The 12318-nt window shown below is 43.3% G+C and overlaps 1 protein-coding gene across 2 annotated transcripts in view; it reads left to right on the top strand.

Annotated features, from left to right (window-relative positions):
- NDUFS1 (NADH:ubiquinone oxidoreductase core subunit S1) overlaps positions 1-10427 on the top strand; it is a 568511-nt gene extending 558084 nt beyond the window's left edge. For both annotated transcript variants that reach the window (XM_085648921.1, XM_085648922.1), the window contains one exon: positions 10069-10427. In XM_085648921.1, coding sequence (XP_085505047.1) covers positions 10069-10160 — 92 coding nt within the window. In that variant the 3' untranslated portion in view covers positions 10161-10427. The remainder of the gene's footprint in view (positions 1-10068) is intronic.
- The last annotated feature ends 1891 nt before the right edge of the window (positions 10428-12318 follow it).

Consider the following 12318-nt stretch of genomic DNA (forward strand, 5'->3'; position numbering starts at 1 on the left):
TCCTTCCCTCTGTCCTGGGAAGTGTGCTGCAAGTGTTCATGGACAACACCACCGCCATGTGGTATTGCAACAAACAGGGCTAGGCGGTGTCATGCACCCTATGTCAGGAGGCTCTGCGCCTCTGGACATGGCTGGAACATCAAGGCATCACCTTGGTGGTTCAACACCTGGCAGTTTCTCTGAACGCCAGGGTGGATGAACTTAGCCGCCGGTGCTTGATGGATCACGAATGGTGGACGTGGTGCAAGGTCTCTTTCAGCAGTGGGGAGAGCCTTGGTTATATCTATTCGCCACCGAAGAGAACGCGCAATGTCATCAGTTCTGCGCGTTGGAATTTCCAAGGCGGCACTCGCTCGGCAACGCTTTTCGTCGCGAGTGGAGTTGCGGTCTGTTGTAAGTAAGCCTTTCCGCCTATACCACTTCTGCCCAGAGTGCTGAAGAAGATTCGGCGCGACCGGGCCCACGTCATCCTTGTAGCTCCGGATTGGGCACGGAGATACTGGTATCCCGAGCTACTCAGCATGGCGATCGACCCCCCGATCCGACTGCCTCTTCGGGAGGATCTTCTGTCGCAGCAGCAGGGGACGGTCCTCCACCCGAACCTGTCCAGCCTCCACCTCCATTCGTGGAGAATGAGCAGCGACAGTTGACAGCTTTCAATCTTCCTCCCGAGGTCTGTGATCTCATTCTGGCAGTCAGGCGTCCCTCCACTAAGACGGTATACGCCTGCCGGTGGAACAAGTTTGTGGCATGGTGCGCAACAAAGTCTGTGGATCCCCTTTCTGCCCCTCCTTCTGAGGTTCTTCTGTTCCTACTGTCCTTGGCCCAGCAGGGCTCTGCTCTGGGCACTATCAAAGGTTATCTTTCGGCCATCTCCGCCTTTCTGAGGCTTCCAGATCAGCCTTCTCTCTTTAAGTCCCCGGTTGTTAACCGTTTCCTGAAAGGCATTGCGCACATGTTTCCTCCTGTGCCGTTCATAATGCCTCAATGGGACTTGAATCTGGTCTTGACCTATCTGATGTGCGCTCCTTTTGAGCTCCTTCATAACTGTCCTTTACGTCTTCTCACTCTAAAGACGGCTTTCCTGGTAGCTCTCACCTCTGCCAGAAGAAGTGTGAGCTCCAGGCTGTTTCTTCTAAACCTCCTTTCCTTTTTGTTCATCCGGACAAGGTGGTTTTATGGACCCGTCCTTCTTTCTTGCCAAAGGTTGTCATGCCCTTCCACATCAGGTAGACCATCACTTCGCCCACCTTCTTTCCGCCTCCGCACCCTTCGAAAGAGGAAGAGAGGCTCCACCGTCTGGACCTAAAACGTGCGCTCTCGTACTACCTGCAGCGCACTCGACAGTTCCGGTTGGATGACCAAGTCTTTGTTGGCTACGTGGGCACCAAAAAAGATCGGGCTGTGCACAAGCAGACCATCGCTCTGTGGGTCGTTCTCTGCATCAAGGCCTGTTACTCGTTGGCTAAGAAGGAGCCTCCTGTGGGGCTGCGTGCCCATTCTACCAGGGCGACGGCAGCCACTACTGCCTTGGGACGCGGCGTCCCCTTGCAGGACATTTGTCAAGAAGCTACGTGGGCCTCGCTGTACACGTTTACCAAACATTACTGCCTTGACAGTCAGGTCCGGAGAGACTGCTTCTTTGGCCGTTCTGTTCTCCGTGACTTTCTGGTGTAATCTCTCCGCAGACCCACCACCGGGGTTGGTATTGCTGGGGTATCTATTCTGAGGTAAGGAATCTATCACTAACATCTCTTTCAGATGCACAAGTTACTACTTGTGTAACGATCTATCTGTAAGAGACATTAGTTAGTGATAGATTCCTTACCTCCCCACCCATCCTCCCCGTTCTGCAAACTGATTTCTAGGGTTAAGGTCATCCCTTTCAGGGCCCTAGTTTCTTGGCACCAGTGGTAAGTTTCTTGCATGGCTCTGCGTTCCTGGCGTGGAAAGTCGTGTACAGAACTGGCGTCAGGGCGCATGGGTGGTGCCTGAGTAGTCTCCGTGACGTCATCTCGGCGCTTACAACGCGAGCGACGGACGTGGAGCCGCACGACGCCACATACTGACACGCGGGGGTACTGCTAGCAAAACTTTCCGGATCCAGTCTGACGCCTGGGGATATTCTAAGGTAAGGAATCTATCACTAACTAACTATCACTAACTAATGTCTCTTACAGATATATCGTTACACAAGTAGTAACTTGTGCTTTTGCATCCAGTATCTTATTTAACACTGGCAACAAGTGCTGAGGAGCCTACGTGCAAGATTTATACGAATTTATGCTGAAGATATATATATATATATATATATATATATATATATATATATATATATATATATATATATATATATTTTTCGAGTTTCACGCTGCTGTATCTTGGAAACCTATTGCTACGGTAACTGCAGTGGAGCTGGCAGGCTTGTTTGATATGTGCCTCCCTGGGCTGTTTGCTTCTCAACCACATCTGATTTATGTTTTTTGGGCTACATTTGTTTGTTCGCTGTATCGCGTCATTGATCCGACGCGCAAAAGACTTGGAACCTCACAGTGGTATCCAGGTGAGTGCGGCATCAGCGTTGCCAAGGAGCGTGTGGTATGCGGCTGTGTTGACCTCCTTAGTTACCGGAGGCGCGTCTTCATCATTCTGCGCCAGGAGTTTCCTTACTCCTGGAATCGAGAAGTGCAAGCATTCATTAGCTGACTTCCTGCTGTGGTTCCCTGACTAATTGAGTTCCACGTTTCTACGGTATTTAAAGTGTGTGGCTATTTCTACCCTGGAATTCTTTTTTTACCTTTCTTATTTTCTGTTATATTACAATAGCCACAAATAATGCTGATTTAACTGTTTCAGCTCTTCTGTGTGGTGAAGATCAGGACAGTGAATTGACACTGAACTACTCCATACAGCAACATGACCACCCAAAATTATAACATCAATGCACCGCAAGCCTTTTGGGCATGTGGATCTGAACCACCTATTAAGTGGGTGGAATGGAGAGCTTATTTCACCAACTATATTGAAGCTGTGGATGAAGCTGCCAAGATGGCTGCTGCTTAAATGAAAAGATTACTTTTACATGCTTTAGGTCCTGCAGGGTTGAAAGTGTACAATCAAATGACTAAGGCTGCGGTATCTGGAGATATTAATGTTTTTGATTTGGCTGTACTTCATCTTGATAATTATTTTACGCCTAAGGTTTGCATTGGAATTACAAGGTTTAAGTTCTTTCAAAGGAAACAAGGTAAATCTGAAACTGTTGATGGTTATGTCTCATAACTTAAGAAGTTAGACTTGGATTGTAAGTTTGGCTCACTGAATGATGATTTTATAAGAGATCAAGTTGTTATGCATGCTTACAATCCATCTATTCAAGATTGGCTTTGGATCAACTGTGATGCACCTCTGGAAGAAATCCTTGCCTTAGTTCGCAAGGTGGAGATGTCTAGTAGGTGTGCGATTGTCCTTAAAGACTATGCAGCGTGGAGAAGTGTGGCTCAATGGTTAGAGCGGCAGACCTTGATGCAGAGCACTGGTCCGGGACCAGGGTTCGATTCCCGTCGCGGCAGGGTCTCGGGCTATAAATTTCCGCGGACCGGATATTCTAGCCTCAGTGCCTATTCTAATCATGGGTCCCACGCTGCAACTCTGGGCAATAGCTTGCTTAATCTCCACAACGGCCCCACAGCGCTGGGGATGCCTGGCTTCACCCTGGGGATGCCCAGGAGTGGACATTTCACAGGGAAAGCCAGGAAGGGTTCCCTAGCGGTATGAATACATCGCCGGGAGACCCCGGTCCGGGGTAGCTGTGCGCTATATAAGTACTAGCACATTTACATTTACATGCATAAGACTCTATTGTGGGTAAAGTCAATTTTAACCCTAATGATTAATTTGACAAGTTGAACCCAGCATGGTTTGATAGACCAGATCCATCTAGATTTGGTCATGGGCGAGCCAGACCTAGAGAACAAACAAGGTGTTACAGATGTAGTAGTCTAGATCATTTGGCTCATAGCAAACTCTTCCTAGCGGCTAAACAAAAATGTAGTAATTGTGGCATCATTGGCCACTATTCTGAAGTTTGCAAACTTAGATCTTCAAAAGTTAAATTTGTGAATGATACTAATGAGGATTTTAACCTACAAAACAGATATGAGGACAACTCTCCTGTTGATGACTTGGTTATGAATGTTAGAGGCAATCTGCTACTTAATATTACTGATTCACTTTGTAAAAATAAGCCTGAATGCTGGATGAGTATTGGTGGTGTTGAACTCAAAATCTATGCGGACTCTGGTTCCCCTTATACAATCATTAATGAGGAATTGTGGAATTCCTCATTCGTATCTAATGTTGGTAAACATTTGATTCAGCCAGATATCCATCCTGAGTGATACATTGGGGGAAAAATTGATTTACTTGGGTATAGAACAGGCAAAATCGAGGAAAACTTTGTGGCAAAAACAGGTCCACCTGTTCTAGTTTGGCTGGACTAAAACGGAATTACATATTATACTGGATCCTGATAGTAAACAGCAGGTACTCATTGTTGATTAAAGTAGCATCTTGGGGAAAAAGGTGCAAGGTCAGTTTCCTAGTGTGTTTAAGAATAAATTGGGGAATTATTTGCAGGGATGTAGAATTCCTATAGCCCGACGCCCGGGACATATTGTTTGGGGTCAAGGGCAACAAGTTTCCATGTGTATTTTGTCCTTGGGACAAGCAGGCCAAACCCTCTACATCACAAACCCTTTGACTGCCAGTTTATAGTCCCACATGATGGATCAGGGAAAGCATTGCCTGCAGTTAAGGTAATATATGTTTCCATGTTTTAACGCTGTTCAAACTTGTATTTATAGTTCATAAATGCAAAACCTTTATTATTAGGGTGAGCGATCGAAGTACATGTTGTAAGCTCAGACTACTATTGACAGTGGTTAAAGTATATCATTGTTTAGCACTGTGAGGCTATGCATACTGCTCCCAGAATGCTCTCTGATTAGATGCAAATATATGGAGATGCTTGAAAGCAAGATTGATTATTCTTTGTTTTCAAGATAAAATGTTCACAAAAAAAGCAAAAACATTTAGCTAAACTACTGTAACATTTTAGGTAGCGTTTTTCTGCAGCATCATTTAGTAAAATGTGTTGATGTATGCTAGTATTTCCCAAAAATATTCATAATGGAAAATCACTGTAACCAGTTTTAATAAGATTATGGGAAACATAAAAATAAGCAAGCATTGGTAAAGCCATTTGGTCTGAAATTGTTGGTCAGTCTTTTGGTTTTATCAATGCGTGACTTGTTTTGGGATTTTTTTGTAAAACCTTATTGGTGTGGGTGCTGCTGGGCCCTCATCATTATAACAAACATTGGCAAAAGCAGAAAATTGTTTCGGTCTCAAAAAGCACACATTGCCACAGTAGTTCCTGGCACTGAACAAAACGACTGTGTCAATTATGCTCCTTGTGAAAGAACAGAATGCTGTCATTCACAGTGAAGCTAGCCAACTGACCCAGAGAGACATTTGAATAAACACAACATGTCATGGTTAACGCCAGACCTAATTAGGGGGCCAATTATTAAGTAAAGTCTCAAAAGTGCACTTATGTCCTTTCATTAAGTGCAGATATACAACTTTCCTGAATTCACAAGACTTTACAGAAGTAGGCCAAGAAATAGTAGTACTAGAAAATATTTGTGAACTACATTTTAGCATGAGTAAATATGCGTGTGTAGATTTGCTCATGCGAAAATCCGAGCGTTTGTAAGTTTACTTCCACTCCAACCACTTTTTTCCCAACCCAGGAAGAAGTTTTATGTCTGCCATTGTCAGGAGTAAATATCCAACCTTTCTCAGTATGGGAAAAGATTAGAGAAGAGTTGGTGAAAACCCTTAAAACATGCAAGTTAGTTGGTTTGCACAGACTCAAAAGGGCATTCCAACCCTGAAACTGTTGCTTAACTTAAGCGCCAGTATGTAGATCTGCGGAAACGTGACAACATAAGGGAATTGCTAGTATTCATACCCTGCTATGGAAGGAGCCCTGGCATATTCAGAGTGGCTATTTCGGAGTTCTTATATAAGGGTATTGCTGCCATAATTTGTCACCGCATTACATGGCACAAAAGGGACAAGTGGATTTTGTTACAGGACAAGTAGATTTATGCAATAACCTGCCCCATGGACAAGTAGATATTTTATTAAATTCCACACCCCTGTATTGGGCTATGAACACGTAATTTGCCTCATGGATGGCGCCATTCCCAGAGTCCATAAATGTTGGAATGTCCTTTTGCTTATAAGAGATGAAGTTGAAAATGAGCTTAACAAATTGGTCAATATGGATGTAATTGAGCCTATTGAAGCTTCAGATTGGATTGTTCCAGTAGTTATTGCCAGACAGAGCAATGGTAAAATTAGGCTCTGTGGGGACCTGCGCCACTTAAACAGTAACATCGTAGTGTACAGGTTTCCCTGAACAAAAATTAACGATATGGGTACATGTTTGAAGGGTGTAAGGTGGTTTTCCACCATCGACCTTTCATCTGCAAACCATCAAATTTCCTCATCACCTGAGTCAAGAAAATACACTTCCTTCATAACACCGTTTGGCTGCTACCAATTCAAGCAAAATGCCTTTTGGCTTTGCTTCAGCGGCAGCCGTTTTTCAATGCCTTATGTTTCAATTATTTAATGAAGGAGAAGGCGTTACCTTCTTTTGGTATTTGGTGCAGAGAGAAAGGAACATGAATCCAGGCTACTTACAGCATTAATGATCTTACAAGAAAAAGGTCTTGCGGTTAAACATTTAAAATGCAATTTCGCTCAAAATAGTGTCACTTATTTGGCCCATGCAATCGATGAAAATGAAGTGAGACCTAAACTTTCACTAGTCTCTGCAATTGAGAATGTCTCTACTCCACTCAGCAAAGATGATGTAAGATCCTTTTTAGGGATGGCTGAGTTTTGCACTAAATATGTACCTAACTTCGCAGACAAATGTTACAACATTTGCAAATTACTTTAAGAAGATTGTAAATTTAATTGGTCTCCGGAATGTGAGAATGATTTCAAGTGTAGCAAATCATTCATCACTAAATCCACTGCCTTATGTAGTTTTGATCCCTTAGCTGATAGCGTGATTACTATGGATGCTAGTAATAAGGGACTGGGTGCTGTTCTGTCTCAAATAGACTCTAGATGGAAAGAACATATTATTGCAAATGCTTCTAGATCTTTGTCTCTCTGTGAAGAGAAGTATCCTATTATCGAAAAGGAAGCGCTAGCTTGCACATGGGCGCTTGACCATTTTAAATCATTCATTTGGGGAAAAGTGTGCACCCTGCATTGTGATCACAAGCCGTTAATCAAAATTTTGTCCACGGAAGGTTCAAATAACATTTCTTCCAGATTAGCTAGAATATACATGCAAAGCTTCACATATAAAATTGTTTATACCCCAGGCAAAAGTAATGTTATGGCTGACTTCTCATCTAGAATGCCAGTCATGCTAGAAAAATGTGAGGACGATAAATGGAATGACTTCCAAGTTGCATTTGTACATGATCAAGGGCATTCTACTATTAAAAAAGATGAGTGGGAACAAGAATTCAAAAAAGATGTGGTTTTGCAAGAAATAATTCCTTACGTTATGAATGGTTGGCCCCGCAAGGATGCGCTTAGTGAAGCGACCAGACATTTTTGGGAAGTCCGATCTGAACTTACCTTTAGCGATGGTTTTTTGTTGCTTGGTGAGAAGATTGTCCCACCTGAAAGTTTGCGTGTATCTATTGAGTAATTTTGTCATGAATGCCATTCTGGCATATATACAACTAAATCAGTTTTAAAAAGTTTATTTTGATGGCCTGGCTTAGACAAGATTGCAGAAAAAATTGTGAGAGTGCAATGCTTGTTCTTGTGCTGATAAATCCTTGCGTCCTCCAATGTGTGAGACAACCTTTCCTAAAAATCCTTGGGAAGTTGTAGCTATTGATATAATGGGTCCAGTTATGGATCGTCACCAGGGCTCATACAAGTATGTTATGGTTTTCATGGATTTGTTTTTTCGTTGGCCTGTGATGGAAGTCGTGGATAGCACTGATACTGATGTTGTGCTGAAATATCTGGCTGACATTATAAGTAACAATGGCGTTCAGTTTCTTTCGAAAAAGGCAAAATCTTACTTTGAGAAACTTGGTATCAAACCTAGAACTCCCTCCCTGTATAATCCTTGTGGTAACGGCATGGTAGAATGCTTTAACCGTGTGTTTAAGGGCACTATCCAATTGGCTATTGGTACTGGTGATGATTGGACCACGCAAGTTGGTTAGATGGTCTGGGCCTATTGTGTCACTGACTCTGATGCCACTGGGCGGTCTCCCTTTCTGATAATTTGAAGATGCAAACCCAGGTCCAAATTCAATCCTGGGTGGTTATTCACTTCTGGTGTGGAACAGTGGTCTAGAGAAGAAGTTTGGAATAGAATGGAAAGGGTACATGACAGAAGCAAGAAGTATTTTGATGATAAGCATGGCGTCTAAGCTCCACGGATTGCTGTGGGTGATTGGGTACGTATTAAGAAACCTGGATTTGTTGGTAAAGGCGATCGTTGTTTCTTTGAGCTTGAGGAGGTGGTGGAAGTTTTGCAAAATTCGGTAAGGCTCAAAAGTGGGAAGGTTTGGAATTTGAGGAGAGTGGGCAAGTCTGGTAGTGGTAATGACAATGGCGTTGCCAGTAGTTGTTTTGATTGGATGGATGATGATAATTCAAGTCAACCTGCTTCTATTGCACGTCAGTCTGCTCCTATTGTTCCCACCGCTGAGGATGTACCGCTTACTACTGACGTTGTTAATGATACTGATAATCATGGTGTTGCTAAATAAATTGTAAGAGAAAGAAAGGCTCTGGGTTGGTTGAAAGATTTTGTGGTGAGCAACTTATGAAGCCCTCTGTGCAATTCTGCCATTATATTGTGCATATATTGTGCTGAATTATCAAACATTTGAATAGTATTCTTTGTTTTTTAAAATTTCTTTTGTTGACTTTTCTTTCTTATTGTATTTTAATGTACTCCAATTTAAGGAGGGGGATGTGTTGTGTGTTGCTTCGTTACGTGGAATGCTTGATCAGCAAGTATTCCTAGAATGTTTGTATTCAAGCTGAGAGGGTTGGAGGCAGCTGTTGGAAGGACACCGATGGAGCTGCAGGTGCCTTCCTGCGCTCCTCAGCAATAAAGGATTACACTTCATTTTTGCATCCAGTGTCTTATTTAACAATTAGGCTCTGCCACATAGGTAAAGGCCTGTGTCACGTAAGGGCCTGGGGGAATGCTGAAACAATCTGCATTGCGTCCAGTCCAGTATATGGTGTCCTTCTCTTATGGCACAAGTGAGGTAAACATGATGGTATTGAATGTGCCCTGAGTAAGCATTTGCTTCCATCACTAAGTCTGAATTGCCTTACATGGCGTGAGTATGCCCGGAGGAGACTCTCCTACTTGCTCTGCTCAAAGTGCTCTATGTGCACCTCACTGGTGTACACAAGTTGGTTGATGGTGTTTAGGGCGTTGCCTAGCAGGTCGGCGTGGACTGTTTCTATGGAAAAAGAATGTTGCTGATCTTCATGTTTCAGATCCCCTTCTAATGTAGCCCGAAGCAGCTAAAACATTATACCCTGGATTGTGTCCAAAGTAATTCCTGGTGGTTGAGAATAATTTACTCATTGCACCAGTCGCTTCTCCTGCTACAGTTTGTAGTAAAACGTCAGATCATATCTGTAATATGAATTACTGTAATCTGCACGATCAACAAGTGAATGACACAGCATTCGGTTACCCCTCTGTGTAATGATGGTTAAATGCGCGATAACGAAAGCGCTTAATAGCTAGACCTAATTGTGAAGCATGCCATTTTCACACCACTCTATGTATAGCCACTTGGATAGCCCATGTATCATTAACTTCGGCGTTTCTTCAGTGGGAGGTGGAGAATGAATCCTGATTGCTTGTATGATCCAAAGCGAATTAAAACGTTAACTAACTGAATGTGTTCTTTCTAGATCCCATCAGCAGAGCCTCCCAGACAATGGCTAAGTGTGTGAAAGCTGTAACTGAGGGCGCCCAGGCTGTAGATGAGCCGTCCATCTGCTAAAACTCGACGCAATGGAGAGAATGTCTTAAAACCCAAGTCTGCAATCTTACTTGTAAAAAAGATACACATATACGTAAATTTTGTGAGCTCGTGCTGCTTATGGTCATCTTTTCTTGGCCACAGTGAGAGCATTACTATATAAGCCTGGAACACCACTACCACTGCTGCTGTTGGAGGTCGTGAAGTTTTCTGTACCTGATAATCAGTTAAACATATTTGGGTTGTGTAAAAAACTGTAATCTTATTAATAAAATGTGTTAAACTATCGGTTTACTGTTTCAAACTCTTTTTTTCCAGAATGGAAATAATTTGTGGTATTATTTACATGGAAAATAGTAGTGCAGTGCAGCACAAGTATACCGGCCCCAATTTCAGTTTGGCAGCATTTGCAAAGATAGGATAGGAGCAGTGTAAGCTTCCCTAAGATGCATAATCGCCGGATCACACACAAAACGTATCCAGCAGGAATTCAACTTCCCTCACATTTGTGAACATTTAAAGAATAGCAACAGTGATGCACGTCTCTCTCCTATATACACAGAACAGATACAGCATGTGAAGAAATATTGCCTGCCTGCTTCTCACAGGTATCAATCAATCGGGGAATTATGAAGCGTGCTACTCACCCGTGAGGGTTTAAAGGAGGTGGGGGGGAAAAGTGTAGGTGGTGCACTCCCGGTCAGCCAAAGAGTCAGGTTTTGTGGCTCTTCCTGAAGGTGTGCAGAGTGGGGGAACGTCTAATGTTGATCTGGGGCTCGTTCCAGGCCTTAGCCATGATGTAGTAGAAGGCTCTTCCACCCGCTCTGGTTCTGCGGATGCACGAGGTTTTTGAGAGGGCGGCGGAGGTTTCACCTGGGTACATGGAAGGAGACTCTTTAGTTGAGGTATTTGGGTCCGGTGTTGTGGAGGGATTAGGAACTCTCCCTTTCAAGGATACAAATGGTGCAATCTTTGTAAGAGATTGAGGTGTCGTGCGATAGAACCACAGCATAGATCTAACCGCACCTTCAATATCAAAACAATTTTGCTTCGCCCATTTGATACAATCCACCACCACCCTGTTCATTCTTTCCACCAACCCATTGGTTTGAGGATGTCCGACTGAACTCTTCAAATGTTTAACACCTGACTCCTTCAAAAAATCTTCCCTATCCTGACTTACAAATTGCACACCATTGTCAGACACAATGGCTTCAGGAAATCCTTCCCTCATGAATATTTCTTTGAGGAACAAGATAGCATTGTTAGACGTGGGTGAAGCACAAAATTTTACCTCCGGCCACTTACTATGGAAATCCATTAAAACAAAAGCAAAACGAAGATTATAAGGAAGGAAATTGAATGGACCAACAAGATCAATACCCACTTTCAACCACGGTTTCATGGGATAAGCAATAGGTTGAAGTGGAGGAGTAACAACCCTCAGCTTCTTCTCCGCACCACTAAACACACCACACAGCTTAACACTTTCTTCTATGTCCTTATCCATCGAAGGCCACCAATAATGTAACCTAAGGCGTTTCTTTGTCATGGTTGCACCCAGATGGCCATCATGCACACAATCCATAAGCTTTGAAAGAATGCCAGATGGAGGTACACACCTACCATCCCTCATAACCACACCATCTTCAATGGACAGCTCCTCAGAGATCTTCCAAAAGGGTTGAATTTCCTGGCGCACACATTTTTCTCGTGGCCATCCCTTTACAATGAACTCTTTCACCATGCCCAGACACCGATCTTCTTTCACCGCCACTCTCCATTCCATCTCACTGCATGCTTTGTTATCCACTGCATCAACCACGGCAATAAAACAATCCTCTTTGTCCTCATCCAAATCTAAAGGGTCATCATCACCCAGAGGTAGTCTAGACAACATGTCGGCCCTGACATTTTGTTTCCCAGGTATGTGTTTTGTGACAAAATTATACTGTAACAACTTTGTGGTCAGCCGCGCAATACGAGGAGTAGCATATTTTACCCGCTCACCCCTAAAATATAAACCAATGGTTTGTGGTCAGTGTGAATCTGGAATTTCCTGCCCCATATATACGTCCTAAACTTCTCACATGCCCAAAAACATGCTAACAATTCCTTCTCTATCACGGAATAATTGACCTCAGGATCCCTTAGTAGCCTGGAAGCATAACTGATAGTG

The sequence above is a fragment of the Triturus cristatus genome, chromosome 3_2 (assembly GCF_964204655.1).
Source record: "Triturus cristatus chromosome 3_2, aTriCri1.1, whole genome shotgun sequence".
Lineage (NCBI taxonomy): Eukaryota > Metazoa > Chordata > Amphibia > Caudata > Salamandridae > Triturus > Triturus cristatus.